Consider the following 23889-nt stretch of genomic DNA (forward strand, 5'->3'; position numbering starts at 1 on the left):
CCAAAGTAGATGGAAAGAGGTTGAGTCAAGAGGAAATTGACAATGAGATTACAGGGTTGAAAGAACAACTCGATGCATTAAGGATAATACTTGAGGAAAACCAAAGACTAGGTTGGGTATTAAGGAATAAGCCAGTGGAATGGCATGAGATGCAGAGAAGGCTACAGCAAAAGCAAGTAAACTGGCTGAGGGGAAAACTCAAGGAAGCTGAGTTGGAAATGGAAGAATCCATTTGTGAACCAGAACAGGGAGAAATTCTGGGAGAAATTGAAGATGAAGACTTGACGACTGAAACTTCGAGTGAGGCCAAAGGGTCACCTAGTTTTAAATATGACAATTTGTGTATGTTTGCAGGTGAAATAGATGAAGGACAGTTTGTTGATATTGTCATAAAGGAGGAAGAAGACAAGCATAATCTAGATTTTGTTATGGAAGAAGATGAGATAGATAGGTCTCATATTCAGTTAGAGGAAGATATCAAGCAACAAAGTGAAGGGCTTGAGGAGATTGAAGACGAGACCATCGAAGAATTTATGAATCATATGAAGGATTTGGAACAGCAAGGAGACATGATGACTGAAGCATCAAGTGAGACCACAAGGTATTATGTTTTTAAAACAGATAGTTTGTGTATAATGACAAGTATTGCAGGAAAAAAAGAGCCTTTTGAATATATCTTCAGAGTAGATGAATATCTAGAAGTCAAAGGTGACATAGAAAACTTCTCAGAAGAAGAAGAATTTGATTGCATACAGAAGAAAAAGTCTATGGATGACTCTAAAGAAGTTGTCATAGAGATGAAGAATCATGATCTTATTTTGATGAATAGTGAAGGAATACTATCTTAGAAAGGTAATCAAATGAGTTTGTTTAATGTTATTGATGAAGACAAAATACAATAGAATGTTAATGCAGATGTTGAGACAAGTATAGCTCTTGGAGGAGGTAAACAACAATAGATTAAAGGCAAACTTGAAGAAGAGAATATGCTAGCTGAAAACATAGTAAAGGATCATCAATTCACCATGATGATAGGCACAGTGGAAATAGCCATGAAATCTATTGAGATAGTCAGTAAGAAAGAAGGACATTTATTGAAAGATGTTAAGATGGAATAAGTCTATGCAAAAGACTTAGCAAAGGGAGAAAGAACACTAATAAAGGAGTGTTTTGCAAAGGATGAGCAATGTGTTGAAGCTGTCAGAAATATGAAGTATCTTTTAGAAGATAAAATCTTTGAAGTAAAGGAGGATGAAGAATGTCTCTTAAATGAGAGAAGCAGTGAATTATTGCAGCAAAAAGAACTTAATAATGCCTTGATATTTGAAACTGTGACAACATAGGAAGAATTTCTTGTGGAGGAAGGAGATGAAATTCAGTTTGAAGAGCTAATATGTGAAGCAACAGTTGAGACTATTGAACCTTATGATTTCCAAACTAATAATTTGTGTATAAATGCAAGAAACATAAGTGATGATGAAATACTTATGAAGTGTCACAAATAGATTGCATTGCTAGAGTATTTGCTGAGAAATTCAAAGTATGATAGTGTGATTACGAGGGAAGGAGTTCACTATGGTGAACAAGGGAAGGAAGGCATCATTAGGACAGATGGTGTGGAAGAGAGACTAATGGACAGTCTTATGAGTTCTTTTGAGAATTCAAAACAACATGTTGATGAGCTGACAGAGGTAAAAGAAATAGAGCAGCAAACTTAATTGTTGTCAAAGGAAGATAAGGCACAAAAGCCTTGTGTTTTTTATTTTAACAAGTTTTTATGAGTGCGGGTTTTGTTGCAAATGCTGAGGGAAATTTGGCACAGTTGAACAATGAAATAAATATGAGAGAAGAAGATTTTGTGGAAGAATTCAATCCATGGAACAAAGATGTTAAGGATGATAGGGAGGTAAGCAGTACAGCCAGCATAGGAGCAAACAAAGCAAAATTTAGCGTAAGAGACAACATAAAAGTCAACAAAGAAAGCAAGGCAAAAGTTGGAGCAAGTAAAGGAAACCAACAACAATTTGAAGAAATAGTGGACAACAACATCAACCTGAAGCAAAGAGGAAGAGGATGAAGTAAGAAGCAGAATATGGACCAGTCTAAAGATGTACTGGAAAAATAAGTTGAAGAGATGTGGAAATTGATGATGAAACAGATCAAATGGAGAAAAATGGTAGCAATAGGAAGCAAGATCAATCAGATTTTGAACTTGATTGAAAACAAGAAGAAGAAAGAGAAAAAGATAGCAGAAATACAATAGCAACAAGGGAAAAAACATGTGGACAGTTACAAATGTTCAAAGTGTGGGATCCAAGAAGACAATGATCAGAAGACACATGATCAGGAGATCAAGAATATTTTCTACTTTGGGAGTCTGATGCAGGAGCATTCACCGAAGAGAAAATCATTGTAATTAAGTAGACATAGGGGGCTCATGTATTTTAGGAAGTTGGATTGCTAAGTGATGAATTGATGTAATTTATTTTTTTAAGTGAATTAATTAGATAATGGAAGGAAATTGTAAGTTCTCTCGAATAAATGAGAAAATGAGTGGCAGTAATGACAAAAGAGCCTAAAATCAATTAGGGCTCTTAGAACAGTTCATGATTCGAGGAACTAACGAGAGACTTTAGGAATTAATTAATTAGAAGTGGAAATAGGATAGAGGATTTAGGATTCAGTTTAGTAGATATAGGAGTCGAACCAAGACAATTCAAAAAAACGCCTTGTATATATGTAAGCCTATGGGCAGAGTCAAAGGGGAGATGCCACGATATTGAAGAATAGGCCTGTGTGAGACTTAAAGTCTCGGATATGTATTTGACTACATTTATATTTATATATAGAGGTGTTTATTCCTGACTGTGTCAGCATATTGAAGAGTATTTCATGAATGATTTACTATGAATTCGTAGGCTCTGTAACAAGTTGCAGGCATAATTCTGAAGGACACAGAGGAATGGAGTTGATTCAGAGGAATTGTAAGAGTATCCTTGAATTAAATTGAGGAAAAGAGCGAAGCTTTGGAGGGAAATCGAAGTGAGATTTCACAGAAGAGTAGAAGCTCAGAGGTAGCTGAGCAACGGAAGCAGAAGGCAGAGTTTTAAGAACTATACAGCGGAGAAGAGTGATTTGGAGGATCACAATGGATCTTTTCCAATTGGGAAGATTAAAATCCAAGCTTGGAGGAATCATGCATTAAACCAGCAGAAAGGCAAAAATCTTCGAAGAGGAGAAAACCACAGAAGAATTGAGGAAAATGCGAAAAAACTAAGTAAAAAGGGATGAGTGAAGGAGTAAATTCAGTGCTCAGTAGTCGTGGGATATTTAAGATGAACGGTTGGGATTTAATCGCATCAGCGGAACCCTTTTTAAGTCATTGAGACGAGCTATTGTATTATAGCGATAGCGATCATCCGATTAAGCGTGGACGTCAAATCAAGATTTAGATCAACGGTCCAGATCTAATCGCTAATCACATTATAGGTTGTTTTAAGTGGAAGGCTAAGTGCTATGACCAACCGATTGTGATCGTGCGAATAATCGTTAACCGTCGAATTGCGACCCTGATCGACGAGCACGATTTAATCGGCCATCGCATATCTGAGAAGCGGAGATTGGACCGATAGTGCGAAAGGCTCGAAGGAGGCAGACTCGACGATAAATATAGTCGTGATTTTAATCTTTTTGAGTTCCATCCTTTGTTCCCGATGGGGTTTTCCTTTGTAACGAGATAGTGAAGAGTTAAGCACTGATAGTGTATTCCCCGGCTTTAAAGGTAAAGTCGCAAGATGGAGAAGGGATGAGGCATACATGTATGTATGACCCGTGAAAGTGCCAATAGCCAATTGCGATAGAGGTATAGCCTCGGGATCTGTGCAGAAGTCGTACAGAAGGTGGAAAAGGGTATGTTTGCATAGATTTCCTCTATAAATGGTTTTATAAGGAAATTGCGTCGAATGAAGGTTTTCATGTGTTTTATATATATATATATATATATATATATATATATATATATATATATATATATATATATATATATATATATATATATATATATATATATATATATATAGATGAGGCCGATGGGTTTAAAAAGGCTTAACTAAGGTTTAGATGGGTTTTAGAGTCAAGATAAGGAAGATTTGTGGAATGCTTTGATAAAAGGGAAAATGAAGGCTTGAGGATTGATTTAACTCCCGATAGGAGGTTTAGGCTGGGTGATTAGTTTCAATAACAAGGAACTGTGACTAAAAAGGGCCTTAACCGTGTATGGTTGGAAGTTTTGACTCCTTTCTGAGTCAAATACCTAGGACAGATGTATTTATTGCATTGCTATGCACACTCTGGGCATGTGTGGGGATTTCCCTGCACCAAAATTCTAGTTAACACATGATTATAACTTTCAAACCTTTTTTATGCCTTTGATTCATACTTAGAAATATATTTCAAGACAACATAGCGAGAAAGCCCTCAATGGACAACCCTTCATTATTAGTTGCATTGATCTCAAATTCTTCAATATCGCAATCAACAAATTTAAGCTTGGAGGAGACATCTGTTGATCTTTCGGGCAGAGCATTCATTGAATCATAGTCAATTACAACATCTCGATAATATTTATCATGTTGGATTTTGAAAAGCAATGTAGCCATCACTCGAGATATTTTGACATAACATTCATAATATTTAGATTGGGCGTCTGTTACACTAAAAAATGTCACCATGGTTATATACAGTTAGTATGGCTCTATCAACAGTCATGCTATCCTCCTGGGAAAGTCTTGTCCCTCTGCTTGTCATGTCAAACTCCAAAAAGAGAGAAAGTCTTTGTAAATGTGTTTATCTCTGGGTACGCAGGTTCTCTCAGCCTTGGCTGTGGGGACGCACCCAATGTTCACAAAAGCTGCGTCCTTGGACGCTCTGTATGTAAAGGGGCAGGTGCGTCCTCCTGTAAAGGTCAAAATGCACAAGTTTCATCTTTAAAAAGTTACTTGTGGTCATTTCTAGAGCATTCTAGAAGGTTGTTCGACGTGTATTGAGCGCCTCCAGATGGTTCATGTATCCCTATGAAGGAGGAACTTATCCCATCAAGAGGGGAGCTATCCCATCCAAAGAGGGGCTTATCCCATTGATGGTGGACCTGAATAACTTCCTCTTAAGCACTATAAATACAGGCATTGGGCCAGAAGGAGGGGAGGTTGAAAGCTATACATTTCTAAGGGTAGATGTTGCTGGAATTAGGACTTCCATTTAGAAGCTTGTGAGGAGAGATTACCATCTTTACTTGTTCTACTTGGAAGCGGGGTGAGCTTTGTCAAAGTAAAGGAGAACTCTTGAAGGACCCTGGGAGGAACTTGCACAACACCAAGGCTCAGGTTGTAATTGTTCCTTTTGTTACCTCTTAATGCAAATAAACTTATTTTTCTCAACAGATTGTTATTCATGGTTTGTTTCATATACTCCTTGGTCAATATGATGAATATGTATTGTTTTATAAGTTTATCAGGTGCTATTTAATCTTTTGGCTTGTTGGTGAATGCAGGTTTCGAAGATAAGGAGGAGTTCATCCGGATCGGCGAGACTAGAATACTACGAAGCGTTGGACTAAAGGTATGTTAAAGATCCCCTGATTACTTGTATTTGCAATGCATGTTTAGAGAAAAGTAGTGTTTATTTGGTTTGTTTGTCACTAGAGAGTCTTAGGCTCCTAGGGAGGTTGATTGTGTCCGCACTATCAACTCTTTCCGCCTGACAAAATGGCGACTCCACTGGGGAATCCATTGATGTGAAAGTTTTTTCCTTTGTATGAACTTTGCTCTGAGAAAATTGGTTTATTTTTCTGGTTTTTGACTGTGTGAATTTGTATTTGGGTGGATTAGCTTAGCATTAAATTAGATTTAGTTTTTCTTGATTTTTACAGTAGGACGCACCCTCTTAGTATTGCACAGTGCGCACAGAGCGGGCACGCACCTGTTCTAACGGGTTGCTTGCGTCCCCTACTAAAATTTAAGAAAATTTCATTTTTTTACATTTGTCCTCTTAGATTTTGCTTTTTCTTGGTTTTTACTGCCCAGATCCATTAGTATCCTGTCAAAGATCCTTCACCTGAACTTGTTTTGATAGCATAAGTGTTTTAGTGGATTTCATTGAAATTTAAGTCTAGGGTTTGATTTTTGAGTAGGTCCTGTAGTGACTTTGACGGTAGAAGTTGTCAAGCCTTAGATCTCTCTGGTTTTGTCAGCCTTCTTAGAAGTCGGACCTGTCATAAAGTCTACCCGTGTGAGCAACCAACCTGTTGAGTTGTCTCTTTGGTCAAATTTCAAAGTGCTTGTTGATTGAGTGTTGATTTCCATTTTACAAAAAGAACAAAAAGATTTGAGTTTTGTTTTGATTAGTTCTTGATTCTGCGTTAGCTGGTCCTTGGCTTGACTGTGGCCAAGTAAAACAACCTAGAATCATCCTTGTAGGCTTTTGCCTCGTTAAGTTTGCTTTAGAGTAAATTTCCTTTTTGGTTTGCTTGTGAGTAAATTTTCGTAGATTTTATAGTTTTAAAGATTGATTTTTGGTAAAATAGAGTTATTTGCTTTATTGAAAGAAAAAATAAAAAAACATCTTCTTTGAAAAGTCTCGTTTCAAGTAGCTTTTGGATTTTTGAAAGAAAAAGGATTTTTCCGTGCACGTAATGAGTGGTCATGTTTGTATGCTTGGAAAGATAAAGAGCTTTATTTCTTTGATTTTCGTTGCAAAGAGAGTTGTTTTATAAATTTTCATTCTCTAAACTTTCTTAGCTAAGAATTTCATTGAAAAAAGAGAAAGTAGTGTAAATCATCCTAAGTGCATCTTTGTAGTGGTTTGAGTCGAGTCTACACACCATTAGTTTCACTTCCGCTACCTTTTGTCTTTAAAGAAAAACCATAAAAATTAACGCTTAAAGTAAAATCAACGTAGTAACTTTTCTTTTACTAGGGCTCTGAAGCACCAACATAGCTTAGGCTAGTGTCTTGGAGTAGGAGAGTAATTAACTCTCCAAGACAGTAAAACCAAACAAGTAGCTTATCTTGTGATAGAATAAATCCAATTGTTACATTTACACTCTGGGAAAGCTCCTCTTAAAGGAGAAGCACGAGCTCGTGTCCGAACCAGTGAGGGGATCAATCCTCCCTCGTTGGGAACGACGCCAGACACGCACGTATTACAAACGGTAAACCTCGGATTAACCATTGTCGAGGAGCCAGGGGTCACTTATCGGTAAACCTTGGATTATTGTCAAGGAGCCGGTAAGGGGATTGAGCTTGATACTCTGCCCTTGCGTGCTGTCGGAGTTTAGACTGTTCCCCCAGGTGTACTTGTTGCCGTTGGTAACCTTAGTGACCATTATCTTTAGGATTCTACCCAAGGTGACGGTGGAGGGAAGATCCCACTGTACCTGGAGCAGACGTCGGTTATACTCACTTGGATTTTCCGGGGGGTTCACTTCACTCGAGACGGTTAAAGTGGAGGAACTTGTGCCGGTCTATTCATTAAGCAGGTTGCCGGGGTAACTGTTCCACCCTCCACTTCTGTACTGAATTCGGCGATGTTGGGTTTCATCTCCAACTAGTGTTTTCGGTCCGGAAGGCTACTGTTTGTGCGTGGTTTGATGCCCTAGATTCTTTAGGCGTGTGCTTCAAAATTTGATTGGTTCTTTAGCGACTTTAGGTGGTTTGATTTGAAATTTTTACTTTGTTTTCGTGTGTAGTAGTTAAAAGTTTTAACTGTGGCGGAATTACCGAGACAGTCCCGTAGACTTCGGGGCAAGTCTCCTGAAGTTGTTTCTGTGGCCGAATTGTTGAGGAGATCCCGTAGACTTCGGGGTGACCCTCCTTGAGACGACCCCAGTAATCTAGAAGGTTTAAAGGTCCTTGTAACTCCTCCCAGTGGCAGTAGAGTAGGTTCACCAGAAGAAGGAGAGTCTTCCTTGGTAGTCCATCCGTATTACCAAAGTCTAGAGACAGGTTATAATCCCGAAGCTGTTACAGTTTCCAAGCTTGCTGGTAGTTTTTCATCTACTAGTGATTTAGGTGAGGAACCTGAAATATCTGAGCCTGTTACTCCAACTTCTAGTGTTCCAGATTCACCAAGAATAGAACGAGTTATCACCGAAAATCTCCATATTGGTTTGATTGCTATTGTAGAACTTACTCCAGAGGAAGCAATAGGTGTCTCTTACCTTGAAGATCAAATTACTATTGATCTAAGGGAGCGTGAATCCATATTTTACAGTCCTCCTAGGAGTACTACTTGGTACCTTTCGTTAACTAATTATCTGGACAACTCAGGGTTAAGTTTTTCTCCACCTCGTACTCCTTTTCCACCCGGAGGTTTTAATACTCCTGTAAATATGTCTGGTCAGCTTGAATCTTTCTTGCACGGTGGTCCTTCTGTTCCCACTGGGTATCAGTCTTTGACTGGAACCTTTGCGGGGGCATCTCCTCAACCCATTGATCATGGGTTATTCATTGGAAACAATGGCAGTCAACCATTGGGTATAGGCGACATTTATATGATGTCAGGTTCAATTCCCGGTTCTCAACCTCAAGGTGGTCAGTTACCGCCTGGGGGGCAGCCTCAAGTAACGCCTGGGGGGCAACCTCAAGGTACTCAAGTTGCGGCTGGGGGGCAGCCTCAAGGACAGTATGTACCCATGGTACAATACATTCCTCAAGGTCAACCCCAACCTCAATATGTACCCCAAGGTCAACCTCAGTATCAATATTTACCTCAAGGGTATCAACCTCAAGGGTATCAACCACAAGGGTATCAACCTCAAGGTCAAGGTCAACCCCAGTATCAGTATTTACCCCAAGGTTATCAACCTCAAGGTCAATACTCGAGTCAAGGTTATCAACCACCTCAAGGTCAATCTTACGGTCAAGGTATGGGAAATGTGCCTTTCAATTACCAATCCTATCCTCAATCCGGTTATGGATCCCCATATCCTCAACCCGTCATGGGTCAAACGGGTCAATACCTTGGAATGTTAGTGTGGGATCCATCCCAAGGTCAACAGGTGTTGCAGCCAAGTATACAGTGGTTACCTCAAACTGGACAACCCGTAGTTTCTGGTTCACCCCAGCAACCGCAACCTGTCCAGTCAAATGTTCAAACTTTTGTAACTTCGGTAGTTACTCAGCCGCCAATTGCACCTAGTACTCCATCTCAAACAGCTGCTGCAACTACCGCAACGTCTGCCACACTTACTTCTGGAGTATCGACAGCTCCTGTTTCTACTGTCCCTGTAACTACTCCTCAGACATCTGTACCTTTGTCTGGATCTACGGTTCAAACTACGGTTCAGATGCCTGTAGGTCAGCCTGGTATAAGTACGGTTGTCACTTCTCAACCACAATTTGTTCAGCAACCGTACCAGGGACAGTACCAATATGGGCAAGCTGTCCAGCAACCGGCTTACCAGTATCAACCGTATCCTGGGTACACTTATCAACAACCTCAACAACCCCAGTACGGTCCGGTTAATCCTGGTTTTCCAGGAGGATACAATATCCCGAATGCAACGCCTATTCCAAGTTATCCTGGATATCCTCCTCCTGGGGCTGGTGTAATGACTCAGAGTTTTAGGGATCCGAACCGACAATTGCCGTTTATCGCAACTTTGGATTTACCAGACTTGTCGCGCCTAACGAACGATCCAATCAACTATCAACCGTTTTGGCCGGCAATGCCCAATAAGTTGCCCAGTGATATACCTAAGTTCGAGGGTAAGCCTGGAGAGGATCCGTCGAATCATGTGATGACTTACCACCTCTGGTGTGCTTTAAATTATATCTCGGATGATTCGATCCGCTTACGTCTTTTCCAGCGTACACTCATTGCTCTCGCGGCCAAGTGGTACATTGAGTTACCACGGGCCTCTTTTTACAATTTTAGCCAGTTAGCTACCTCGTTCTTAACTCACTTTCAGTTGCCGGTCAGATATGATAACGGCACGGAGTTATTAACTTCACTAAAACAATCTACGTCCACGTATATTTCTGATCACATTCATGAGTGGAGACGTAGAAGAAGGTTAGTGAAAGTTTTTATTCCGGACCAAATCTTAGCTGAATGGTTTGTCAAATCATTATTACCGAAGATTACTGAAGATGTAGCTAAGGCCGGAGTAGTTACTGAGGAGCAAGTCATTGCTCAAGCACAGTACCTTGATTTAGTTTACACTCAGTCGGGTACGTTACACGAGAAGATCCCAGATCTTCCAAAATCGAATCAAATCGCTGCTGCTCCTTCGGGATCTCATGCCGCTGATGGTATGATTGGTACAGTGAACACAAAGAGCAAGAAGAAATCTTCCAAGAATTCTACTACTCCTATAATCACTTTGCCTGATTCCCCGACAGGAGAGTCTTCCCCTGAACTTTCTGCCGATATTCACGCTGTAGAGTCATCTACGGCCAAATCAAAAAACGGTGGAAAGAAGAAAGGTAAGAAGAAGGATAAAGCAGACAAGGCTCCGAAGGAGAAAAAAGAAAAGTCGGAAACCAATGACGAAAAGCGCAAACCTCGATATCCTTGTCTTATTTGTGAAGAGGATCATTTTACAAGAGATTGCCCTCATCGGGCCGAGGTTGTGAAAATAGTCAAAGGTTCTCCCACTCCTGCTGTGTTGAAGGATCCATTTCCAAAGCAGGAGAGTAAAATGATAGGTTCTTCCTCGACTGCCAGTGAAGAACCCATTTTGATGATGTCTCATGTGAGGATTGCGACTCGATCGCAAGATTATGGTAGTAAGAATCCTGTTGATGGTAAGGAAGCAGAATCTTCTCATTCTAATCCATCAACCTCAGCTCCTGGTTCCGATCCACTACAGATCGAAAAACCTAACCCAGACTTGGTAATCAAACCGCCCACCAAGGGTGTACTTCGAAGGTCTGCTTTCAATCCACATGCAAGAGCGGCCCAGAATTACAACATTGTTGAGGACTTAGCTGTCTCACCCTCAGCAATGTCGGCTTTAGAAGTGCTGCAATCATGCCCAGCACAATGAAAATTACTTTTGTTGGCTATCGGAGTTTTTGATGTTCAGGACCCGAATCTGATAATCTTCGATCTAGAAAATAGTACACCGCGCCTACCCCATCAAATGGCTTTCCAGATTCCAGTGATAGTCAAAAACAGACCTATTCATCAGACTGTAATTGATGAGGGAGCTTCCACGTGTATTATGTCGATTCAGTGTTGGAGATCGCTTGGTTCTCCTTCACTGAACCAATCCCCGACCATCCTTAAGGCCTTTGATGGCCGTGGGTTCCGTCCGTTTGGTATTCTACAGGAATTGCCTATAGGGGTGGAAGGTAAAACCGTTAGTCTGGATGTGGAGGTGGTTGATGCCCCTCTAGACTACAACCTTCTTTTGGGTCGAAGTTGGTCATATGCTATGACAGTGGTCGTTTCATCGGTCTTCAGAGTAATAAGGTTTCCACATAACGGCAAGATCGTGAAAATTGATCAGCTGTCATACTTTGCATCCGACCCAGCCTCTTCAGAGAGTATCCAGCATGTCGGTAAAACGACAATCCCTTATAGGGACATTGGCGTAGGTTTAGTTAAAGATTCCGGTTTACTGGGAACTTTTCCTTTCCCTCCGGTCAATGCAGACCCTTCATTTGCATCAATTCATATGATTACATCAGACACCATTATTTACGATGATCCTTGGATTGTCCCATCTGAATCTGAAATAGACTCATTCGGTGATGCTATGCCTTTGAGTCCATATGAAGTTGCTTATGAAGCCGTCATGTCTTTTACCGACTCGCGTTCAACCCAAATCGACCAAATGAATGTGGTCAGTGAAGAATCACTTTTCACATCAACCTCAGAACGGATAGCGTTTCCCGAAGTCGTGTCATCTGACGAACAACTTCGCGAAATCCTAAGTGTAGATGATCTACCGTGGGAAGATCTCCATCATAGATCTTCGTTTTTACCTGAGAATGATGCTTTTGAAAACAATTTTTCATCTATCTTTACTGCTGAATATGTCAAAGATGCTCAGAGTCCAACGAAACATCCTGATTCAGAGTTGAATTTAGGGAATATTTCTCGCACTATTCCCATTGACATTTCAGTGAAGTCCGGAATTGAGGAGAACATTCATATAGGTGCCTCGTGTACAGATCACGAAATTCAAATTTACAAGGCCCTATTCCAAGAATTCCGCGATGTGTTTGCCTGGTCTTACGAGGAAATGCCAGGAATCGATCCGGCCATTGTTGTTCATGAAATCAAAACCTACCCGGATGCTAAGCCCGTCCGGCAACGGTTGCGTCAGATTCACCCTCGAAAAGCGGCTGCCATTAAAGCAGAAGTCGAAAAGCTGTTGAAAGCAGGTTTCATTTATCCGATCCCGTTAACGGATTGGGTATCGAATATTGTTCCGGTTAACAAGAAACAAGGAACAATAAGAATCTGTATCGACTATAGGGATATAAATCGAGCTTGTCCAAAAGACAACTACCCTACGCCCTATATCGATCAAATAATTGATGATTGTGCCGGAAGTGAAATGTTTTCCTTTATGGATGGTTTTCCGGGCTATAATCAAATCAATATTCTACCTGCCGATCAACCAAAAACGGCATTCATTTGTCCATGGGGGACATTTGCTTATTGCAAATTACCTTTTGGGCTTAAGAATGCTGGAGCTACTTTTCAACGGGCAATGTCTTATGCATTTCATGACATCAAGCACATTGTGCAACCGTACCTCGATGATTTGCCTGCTCATTCTTTACATCGAGCTGATCACCTTGTCCATTTACGAGCAATCTTTATGAGGTGTAGGCATTATCGTATTCGGTTGAATCCGCACAAGTGTGTATTCTGTATAGAAGCGGGTCGATTGCTGGGATTTGTTGTTTCAAAAGCCGGCATTCGCGTCGATCCCTCGAAGGTCGAAGCTATCATCAAATTGCCTCCTCCTTCGAGTTTGCGCCAACTCCAAAGTTTGCAAGGGAAAGCAAACTTTTTACGCCGATTCATTCCAAACTACGCCGAGGTCACTAAGGGTTTTACCCGGTTGTTGAAACAGAACGCTCAATTCTCTTGGGATGAGATTGCTCAACAATCTTTCGATGCACTTAAACACGCGTTGACCCATGCACCGTTGTTGCATCCTCCCAACTACAACCAGGACTACTTCTTATACCTCGCAGCGTCGCATTCCACCATTGGAATGGTGTTAGTTCAGGAAGACGAATTCGGAACGGAACATGTGATATATTATCTTAGTAGGACATTAAACCCCACTGAGCTAAAATATTCGCATGTGGAGAAATTGGCCCTGGCAGCCGTTCAAGCTGTCCAGCGTTTTCGTCACTACATTCTTCTCCGTAAAACTACAGTTATTTCGGATTGCAACCCTATGATTTATATTTTGACGAGACAACTGCTAGGGGGCAAGTACTATAAATGGATCGTGATCCTGCAAGAGTTCGATTTGGAGTTCGAAAAGTCCAAGTCTAAGAAATCCTTGGTTTTTGCGGAACTAATGTGTGATTTCCCGCGTGCTGACACAGAGACTGTGGCAGAGGAGTCTATTGCGGACGAATCTTTGTTTCTTATCAGTATTTTAGATCCGTGGTATGGGGATATAATCATCTATCTCCAAACCCAAACCTTTCGGCCTGAAGCTTCAAAGTCGGAGTGTCGAAAAATTCGGTTTCAATCCCAGCAATACAGAATTATTGGAGATACACTTTATCGCCGGGGGGCAGACTTAGTTTTTCGACGTTGTTTAACTCACGAAGAGGCTGAGAGGGTTTTGAATGACTGTCACTCTAGAGCGTGTGGCGGTCATATGTCTGGGTATGCCACAGCTCAGAAGGTGTTGCGTGCTGGCTATTTCTGGCCATCCATGTTTAAAGATTGTATCATTGCGGTCCGAAAATGCCACAACTGTCAAGTGTTTGATCGCAAGATGCGCGCACCACCTGCTCCTCTCCACCCTATAATTGCCGTTGGTCCTTTCACCAAATGGGGTATCGACTTTATTACTTGTCACCCTCACTCGGCCGGGGGGCATGCGTATATCATCCTCGCGGTTGATTATTTTACTAAATGGGCCGAGGCGATGCCTACATTCGACGCAAGCGGCAAAACAGCTGCAGTTTTCGTATTCAATCACATTATAACTAGGTTTGGTGTCCCGCAAGCAATCATCACAGACCATGGGAGCCATTTTCGAAACATCATGATGACTGAGCTTACAAGCCAGCTTGGTTTGCGCCACGATAACTCTACTCCTTATTATCCGCAAGCCAACGGTTTGGTTGAGTCTATCAACAAAGTTCTTGTTATCATGATCCGACGAATCATCGGCATTCATCGGTCGAATTGGCACAACATGTTATTTTCAGCGCTATGGGCATACCGAACTTCAGTGAAAACTTCTACAGGTTTCACTCCTTTCCAGCTAGTTTATGGCTTGGAAGCTGTGTTACCTATTGAATGCGAAATCCCATCACTTCAAATGGCTGTCGAATTACTCCCAGCTACTTCCGAAGAGGAGAAACGTTTATTAGACTTAGCTCAATTAGATGAGACTCGACGTGACGCTGCATTAGCAATCGAGACTCACGCGAAGCGAGTGAAAGCTCAGTATGATAAAAATGTGACTCCTCGAAGTTTTTCGGAGGGAGACCTAGTGCTATTATATGATCAAGCTAACGATAAGCTAGGTGCTGGAAAATTCGTTCCTATGTGGCATGGACCCTATATTGTCAAGCGAAAGCTAGCAAAAGGGGCCTATGAGCTAGTTGATTTTGACGGGGACTCTTTGGGTAAACCCAGAAATGGACTTTACCTAAAGAGGTATTATGCTTAAATGGTGGGTATGGAGAATTTTTAGTTAGGTTAGATTTTCTTTCTAGCTAGTGTGTTTGTGAGTTTAGACAGTGTGCTTAGCTTAGAAAGTGTGTTTTTCGTCGTTATTCTAGCTTATCTTGGTTTTACTCTTGATATTGCAGATGTCGACGCCTCTCCAAACATACATTGGATTTGCTGATGGTGCTTGTCGTAGTACACGGAATATCTCTTCCGCAGCTTGGGTTATCTATTCGCCCTCTGACGAGTTAGTTTCTATGCATGGGGTGAGCCTCGGTCAAACAAAGAACAACATTGCAGAATACAGTGCAGTGGTTGAATTATTATCTGAATCTATTTCGTTTGGAATTCGACGTTTGATAGTGAGGTTAGATTCTGAACTCGTTGTATTACAGCTTAATAGAGTATATGCCATTAGAAATCCTGTGTTATTAAGATTGTTTTTGAGAGTGCGTCTCTTGGAACGTGAGTTTGATTACATTGAATATCAACATATTCCAAGGTCTCTAAATACATTAGCAGATGCAATTGCTTCTCGAATGTTGGATAGACATTTACGATAATCATACAAGTAAATTTAAAAACATTTCATCACACATGTTTAACAAGATAAGCCGGTAATAGTGGTATATATATAGATAGGAGTGTGTCAAAAAATATACATCGTCTTCGATCATAGGTTGAAAAACACCTTATGATCGGAAAAAATGATAAGTACAAAAAGTCAAAAATGTCACATGTGTCTACAAAGTGACCGTCCAATCACTGGTGGTGCTCCCTATACGACACCACTACACGGGCTACTTTACATAAAAACCTCCTAAACAGTCCAGGGACTGCAACTACATAGCGCTGAAGTCTGATAGGAATATCATCTATGGTAGTCTCAGGTATATCCACCGTCAGACGCTCTAGATCCTGCTCCAACTCAGCTAGTGACTCTGCAGCCGCGTCCTGTGGGGCCGGTACCGGTGCAGCTGGATGTCTCCTATCAAAAGGCCGGAGATTGGCTGGGCGCTGTGGACCAACATCTGCATTTTGAAAATTTTTACTGTCAGTTTTGAGACGATAGATATATAGAAAAAAAAAAAACAAAAAAAAAAAATAGATAAATTAAAAACTTGTGAAAAATAAAATACCTCTGTCGTCCCATTGTTCTCCCTGTGGAAGAACCATGTCCGGATCACCTCGGAAATCTACTCCGGCGTATGGAAAGTCCTGGATCGAAAAAACCTGGTCCTCTAACTAGTGAAAATAACCAGCAGGGAATCGAACAACTGCCGCGCCCTCGTCAGGATGCCGAGCCATCACCGTAACCCATCGTATCAACTTTGGCTCCCGAGGACCCAAGATATCAACAGTGAGATGCTGAGGGATCAGCATCGGAACTCTCTCTATGGCAAAGCTCACAACTAGAGGCCCATATCCAAAGGTCTTCAGTTGTCCATTCTTTGCCCTAGTCAGTTGGGCCTTCATGTTGGCCGACACAGCATCACACCAGTTGAAGATGGTGCCTCGGAAACAGTCAATCGCCATCCGCATTTGGGACCCGGTGGCGATATGTAAAGTGGCTGAGCCGCAAATTCTAGTGACTGTGAAAGCTATCACCATGAGTTCACGCCGAGAGATGTATTTGATTTCTATGCCTTTCGCATGGTGTTGATTGGGTATGCACCAATCTTCCCGGAGACTAGCAAGGGATTGGCCACCCGGCCTAGTCCCGGCTAGATTGAGTTGCTCGCCCCTATTTGGCAAGCCAGTGAGAAAGTATATGTCAGAGGGCTCTATCTCGAGCTGGTGCCCTCCGATGTAAAAGCATTGCTCATGAATGTTCCATCTCTCAACCAGCCACTCCAAGAATCTCACCTGAGCCCTCATGCCAGGTATGCCCCAGTATTTATAAAGTCCACATGCTTTTAGGGCGTCAATGGAAGGTTGATGATTGATTGCAGCTAAATCAACGTCCTCGTGCTCTCTTTCTCTCCAATCCAACATGGTGAGTGCCCTACACACCAAGAAATGATGATTAGAATTAATTTGGGAAAATATAAATGGTTATTTTTGGGGTTTGGGGTTTCAAATTCCGCCCTTCGCGGGGGACGCACCCCGCGTTTATAACACAGAGCGTCGGGACGCAGCTTACCTGAAGGTGGGCTGCGTACCCCGACCATTTTCCTGTGTAGGAAAAGGTCGGGGTACGCAGGTCACCCATAGGGCACCTGCGTCCCCCGAAAGGCGGTCTTTAAAACCTAAAACCCCCCAAAAATCAAAACTAAAACCTAAAACAAAATTTTAATCGGATGAAATTGAAGAGGAGGATGTTGTGAAATACCTGGAAGAGACGGCGTTCGATTCTGACGGTCGGATTCTCCGCAATGACCACGGGAAGTTTCTTGCCAAAAGCCCTTTTCTCAACCTCAACAGTAAAATGGTAAAAATGACATGGTAAAATGTCTTTTTATAGGTTTTTTGGATGAATGAATGCTAGGTTTGTTTATTTTTCACCATGGAAGGATATTTTACGATGCATTTTGCCTATCTTAAACAGGTATGAGTAATGTGTTGTTTTTGTGCAGGACAAAGGGACTATAGGGTAAATTACCATTTTTCACGTCAGAGTCATCTTTTAAGCCCTTTTCTGACTCCTAAAATATGAAAAGATTGCCGAGCGTTTCTTTTACACTCGTTAAAACGGAATTAAAAGACGGTCCCCTTATAGCCCTTTTCTGACCGTAAAAACAGGAAAAGATTGCTGGGTTTTTGTCGTTTCAAACTCGATACTGGAAATAAAACGACATGTCCTTGATCGCTTTTTACTTTTCATGTCAGTGGCACTAATTATGAAAGTACTCCTTGGTCGCAAGATCAAGCGGTTCCCCCAGGTATTATTTTATACTTTTTCGGGCTTGAGGGACACAAATCTACGAAAAAGTTCAACTTGGAGTCTTCTTAAGTTTTTTCAGACTCTCTAAAATTGAAAAACGCCGAGTTTCTCCTATACTGGACTCGTTAAAATTTCACAGTAAAGGACCTGTTCAATTACAAACAGGAACGAACCGCTCCTTCCTAGGGTTCGAATCAAAACTAGGTTGGACTCATCCGAAGGATGAGCTTATAATCAAGCATATGTTATCCTCCTCAAGCTTGTTAAAAATAAAGAGGTACTTGCCAGAAATGGTGGGGGAAAAGAGAGAAAAATGAGCCTATTTGTTATCCTTTGTCACAGAAGAAACTTTATAACCACTCTTGAACACGACACTTTTCATTCACCTGGGTTGGGAAATCTTTTGCCTCACAGTTGATCAAGCTACATTGAAAGTCTTTAACCGGGTTTCGGGGATTAACTTTGAGTCATTCGTCACCAAAACATCTGTTGTGTCGTTATGTGTTCAAGAGGTCTGCAAACAAAACTTTCATCTGCAAAATACCTTGTCATCCATTTGACCATCCCTGAGTCAGTCCTTACAGCAACATTTTCTTCAACTTGAACTATGATTTCGTGTTGTGGGCTTGCCTGCAACGAGTCGCTTTCTATCGACATCAGCACATTATCTAGAAAGATGACTTAGAAATCGTCAGTACCTTGAAGTCTGCATGCATCAATGGCAGGTTTCTCGCCTTTGACGCCAGTTTACATCATTGACTTTCAATCGAAGGACTCCATGAAATGTTCGACATCAACTCATCCATTCACATCTCATGGATTGTACTGGGTATTTTGAGAACCATTGACATTACTGGTGGTCTCTCTCACACTTGTTAACAGTTTACATCATCGACTGGTAATCAAGTGGTTTCTACCATGTTCGACATCAACTCATTTATTCGCATGGCTAGAATCGTACCAATTCGGGAAGTAGAAATGAAGACCCTGGATCTAGTTTCCACCATCCAGGCTGCGAGGAGTTTTGTATTCATTATATAGTAGACCAATTATAAACAGATGGCTGCGTCCATACTGTGTCTACGCAAGTCTATGATTATGATGTACTGCAAAATCATTCCTGTATCAGAGTAGTTAGTCTGTTAGTTAAAGTTTTTGATCTGAGTATGGGAATGCCTACCTCAGCGATGATATAATCTTATACATGTATTTTGTGTTGAAAATTGCAGGTTCTGACCAGGCTCTCCTCGAGACAATCCTTGAAATGATAAAGCGCTTCACCCTTCCTAGATAAAACAAAACCCTAATCTACTACAGGCTTCGCACTTTAGGGGGCAATCTGTTACACTAAAAAATGTCACCATGGTTATATACAGTTAGTATGGCTCTATCAACAGTCATGCTATCCTCCTGGGCAAGTCTTGTGCCTCTGCTTGTCATGTCAAACTCCAAAAAGAGAGAAAGTCTTTGTAAATGTGTTTATCTCTGGGTACGCAGGTTCTCTCAGCCTTGCCTGCGGGGACGCACCCAATGTTCACAAAAGCTACGTCCTTGGACGCTCTGTATGTAAAGGGGCAGGTGCGTCCTCCTGTAAAGGTCAAAATGCGCAAGTTTCATCTTTAAAAAGTTACTTGTGGTCATTTCTAGAGCATTCTAGAAGGTTGTTCGACGTGTATTGAGCGCCTCCAGATGGTTCATGTATCCCTATGAAGGAGGAACTTATCCCATCAAGAGGGGAGCTATCCCATCCAAAGAGGGGCTTATCCCATTGATGGTGGACCTGAATAACTTCCTCTTAAGCACTATAAATACAGGCATTGGGCCAGAAGGAGGGGAGGTTGAAAGCTATACATTTCTAAGGGTAGATGTTGCTGGAATTAGGAGTCCCATTTAGAATCTTGTGAGGAGAGATTACCATCTTTACTTGTTCTACTTGGAAGTGGGGTGAGCTTTGTCAAAGTAAAGGAGAACTCTTGAAGGACCCTGGGAGGAACTTGCACAACACCAAGGCTCAGGTTGTAATTGTTCCTTTTGTTACCTCTTAATGCAAATAAACTTATTTTTCTCAACAGATTGTTATTCATGGTTTGTTTCATATACTCCTTGGTCAATATGATGAATATGTATTGTTTTATAAGTTTATCAGGTGCTATTTAATCTTTTGGCTTGTTGGTGAATGCAGGTTTCGAAGATAAGGAGGAGCTCATCCGGATCGGCAAGACTAGACTACTACGAAGCGTGGGACTAAAGGTATGTTAAAGATCCCCTGATTACTTGTATTTGCAATGCATGTTTAGAGAAAAGTAGTGTTTATTTGGTTTGTTTGTCAGTAGAGAGTCTTAGGCTCCTAGGGAGGTTGATTATGTCCGCACTATCAACTCTTTCCGCCTGACAGCGGCATGTCTCCTCAGAATTAAAAAGTCAATATCTTCAACATGTTGGGGAAGACTTTGTACAATTGTAGAAATATCTTGAGGAAAGCTAATAGTATGACCGCTATACTTATATTTCCCACGTCAAGCATGTATCACCTGCAAAATAGGATTCACGCGTGCTATTAGCATTTCTTCAACCTGAGTAAGAACTCTTAAAATAAGAGGTTTCTCACCAGTATCCATGTTATTATATCGACAAAAATGACGGGCTCCTCTTTCACTCTTACATCATCTACAAAGAGATCCTTCAGAATGTCTCAAAACCTGGATTCCAGGATAGGACTCTTGGCAAATGTGGCACATTTGAACAACTGACACACTATCTATCTTTTCTCGAAATATTTTATGCGCTGCAATCATGTTCTCATGAAAATGAATATGATCTTTATCAGTCGGACCATGTTGAGAACCGTTTCGAAGAGATAAATTTCTTCTAAGATGTTCTTCATCTTTAGGAACATGAGATTCCCTCCCAAAATTTGAAGCATGTGGAATGGATCTATGATAGGGTCTTTCCAAATTTACTTTCTGCATTTTGGGAACCTGAGAGAATGTTAAGTTCTCTTTGTCATACAATATTTTAAAATTTAATTTCCAACCAATTATAAATGAAAAAAATGAAAAAATAATCAAATACATTCAGAATTTACATTTTGTTTCTTGATGTGGGTGAGGGTTATCAGATGGTTTCTCTTCGCTTCTAACATGAGTGGATAGGACATCTTGGGAGTTAGTTTCTTTGCCTCTATTTAAATGAGCTGTTTCTTGTTTCAAAAAAATAAAATACATTTTTATAATCCTTGATATGTATGATACCATAGATATTTCAAAAAATATTATTTATTTGTATATTTATAGAGATTATCTTTGTACTTTATGTAATTGGTCTTCTTGATGAAACATTCACGTATTTCCTATCATTAAGATTAAAAGAGACTTTTCCTGGTAGAGATATAAGATATTGTAATCATATGGCTCAATTTAACTTAGAGTCGTTCTTATTGTACTAGAAGTATAAATTATCTCTTTCTTTCTTCGGATTTATAACTATATTATATTTGTTTATATATATTAATTTAATCACTTTTTTTCGTTTATATATTAGGAAGTAAGAGATGTGTATAGATATTTACATGTTAGTCTTATAATATAAGAAATGTATTAGAATAAATAAATATGTGATGATTTTAGTTGGTGCTACAAATTTTACAAGATCTATTTTAAAACTAGAAGTGCAAGTTAACTTTCAATTTCAATACACAATTATTTCAAGTACTTGCATTCTACTATTGAGAAGTGTTAATGGATTAAAAATGTAGTCATTAATATAGAGTTAGATAATTTTTTACATGTTTGAAGTAAAATCTCTTATAATGGACCAGACACAATTATTTCACATACTTGCATTTTACTCTTGAAAAGTGTCAATCAATTCTATAACATAGTCTGCAGGGTTGATATTTTTTACATATTTGAAATAAAGTCTCATATAATGGTCAAAAGGTCCATGAAAATTTGGCTACAGTATTTCGGATGCAATGGCACAAGTAAATTTGCTTCCATATGTATAATCTTACTGCAGGGTTGATAGTTTTTAAATGTTTGAAGTAAAGTTTCATACCATGGTCAAAACGACCATGCAAATATTGGCAACAATATTCCTAATGAATGGTAGTTGGTACACTGCTCTAGATGGATGGTAGCTGGTACACAGCCCGTTATTCTTTATATAGTCCGTGATGTCCGAGCCATAGAATGCATCTTTTTCATACCATCAATCTGCATAAGGAGGTGCGCGATCATATGATGGACGGCCACAATGGCAAAAAGAAGCTACACTTTCTGATGTTTCCATGGTTGGCGCAGGGTCACATAATTCCTTTCTTAGAGCTCTTAAAGGCTCTAGCAGTCCATGTCCACAAAATCTCCTTCCTCTCCATGCCTCTCAACATTTCCAGAATCAGGGCTTCCTTACACCTTCAGGAGTGCCCAAGCCGATTCGATCTGTTGCCACTGTCGTTACCGCCCACGGAGGGCCTCACACCCGGCGCGGAATGCAGCGCAAACATCCCACCCGAAATGTTATTTCCGCTCTCCAAGGCGCTGGATGGAATGGAGAAGCCATTCCACAGCCTTCTCAGACAGCTCTCGTCGGATTATCTCGTCCAGGACCACCAACAGTATTGGACACGGAATGCTGCTGCGGAGATGCACATCCCGGTCATTTTTTTCTCAACCCTTTCCACTGCATTCAGTTGTCATGCATTCCACCCTTGTAAATTGAAGAACCACGAAATTACCTCGGAGGATTTGGCTGCTCCACCCCCGAGGTTCCCTTCGTCGGTGATCACGTTTAGGTCGTACGAAGCGCGGGATTTGTTAATTCTATACAGGGGAATTCTCGGATATATCAGTCTGGTGCATCGGATGGCTAGATGCCTGGACAGATGCTTGGCGGTAATCGTGAAATCCTTCTTTCAAGATGAAGATAAGTATATCCGTTATCTAAGTGACGCCATTAGACTTCTCGTGCTTTCCGTTGGCTCACTCAGTCCCGCTGTCCAGCCTGGTGGTGAGGGCAGCGAGTGTTCCGATCTCCTGGAATGGTTGGACCGATAGAGCGCGGCTTCGGTTGTTTTTGTGTCATTCGACAACGAGGTGTTTTTATCCAGATACCAAATCCAGGAGCTGGCACTAGGGTTGGAGGCGAGCGGGTTCCCATTCCTCTAGTGTCTTCGTTTTCCATGATATTCGGATGTGGGCCAAGATAATGCACATGTAGAATATGAAATGAATTATTTCAAGCCAATTGAGAAGCCACAGTACTATGAATAAAAATACATATAAAAAAAAGGATAAAACAATTAAAAAACACAGTTCGTGTGAGCTAAGAAATGCTGCAAATCTCATATATTAATTCAGCCATTAACTACATTCTTATATAGTAAAACTTATTACTAAAATCTACTCTGAAACAAATCTACTGACATCACAACTAATTTTCAACACTTTCGAGCAGTGACCACCCTAACAATCTGCTCCTTTAATTTTGCAGAGAACACAAAATCTGCTAGTTACATTGTCAACGATTTACATAACTAATTAAGCATTATTCCCAACACTCCCCCTTAATGATTAATGAGGATTTACTATCTTATCTCGTAGTGCTAAAAACTGATCTTTTGCAACTGCTTTGGTGAAGATATCTGCTAGTTGATGCTGAGTATTTATATGCTTCAATTCAATATCCTTCTTCTGCACCAAATCTCTAATGAAGTGATATTTCAAGTCAAAACACTTTGTCCTGCTGTGATGAACTGGATTCTTTTCTAACTTGATGGCACTTACATTATCACAATAAATCACTGTAGGCTGAACTTGTTTTTCTCCAATTTCTTCCAAAAATTTTCTGAGCCAAAGAGCTTGTGTACCTGCTGAGGTAACTGCAACATACTCCGCTTCTGTGGATGAGAGGGCAACAATGCTTTGTTTTTTTGAGCTCCATGTAATCAAACCAGAACCAAAAGAGAAAAAATTTCCAGATGTGGACTTACAGTCATCAAGACTACCTCCCCAATCTGAATCACTAAATCCAACAAGATTGAACTTTTCAGAAGAGTAGTAATGAATACCAAAATTTAGAGTGCCTTTCACATACCTTAAAATCCTCTTGGCTGCCTTCAT

At 40.7% G+C, this 23889-nt stretch overlaps 1 protein-coding gene across 1 annotated transcript in view; it reads left to right on the plus strand.

Moving 5' to 3' along the window:
• LOC149213081 (inactive UDP-glycosyltransferase 79A6-like) overlaps positions 1–22824 on the plus strand; it is an 83739-nt gene extending 60915 nt beyond the window's left edge. Inside the window, exons 2-4 of the mRNA XM_089388913.1 lie at positions 355–489; positions 5549–5616; positions 22072–22824. Of these exons, the coding sequence (XP_089245039.1) occupies positions 355–489; positions 5549–5616; positions 22072–22824 (956 nt within the window). The remainder of the gene's footprint in view (positions 1–354; positions 490–5548; positions 5617–22071) is intronic.
• Positions 22825–23889: the final 1065 nt, after the last annotated feature.

The sequence above is a fragment of the Pinus tabuliformis genome, chromosome 1_1 (genome assembly GCF_031772625.1).
Source record: "Pinus tabuliformis cultivar Carrire ecotype Pingquan chromosome 1_1, CPIR1, whole genome shotgun sequence".
NCBI classification, from domain to species: Eukaryota; Viridiplantae; Streptophyta; class Pinopsida; order Pinales; family Pinaceae; genus Pinus; species Pinus tabuliformis.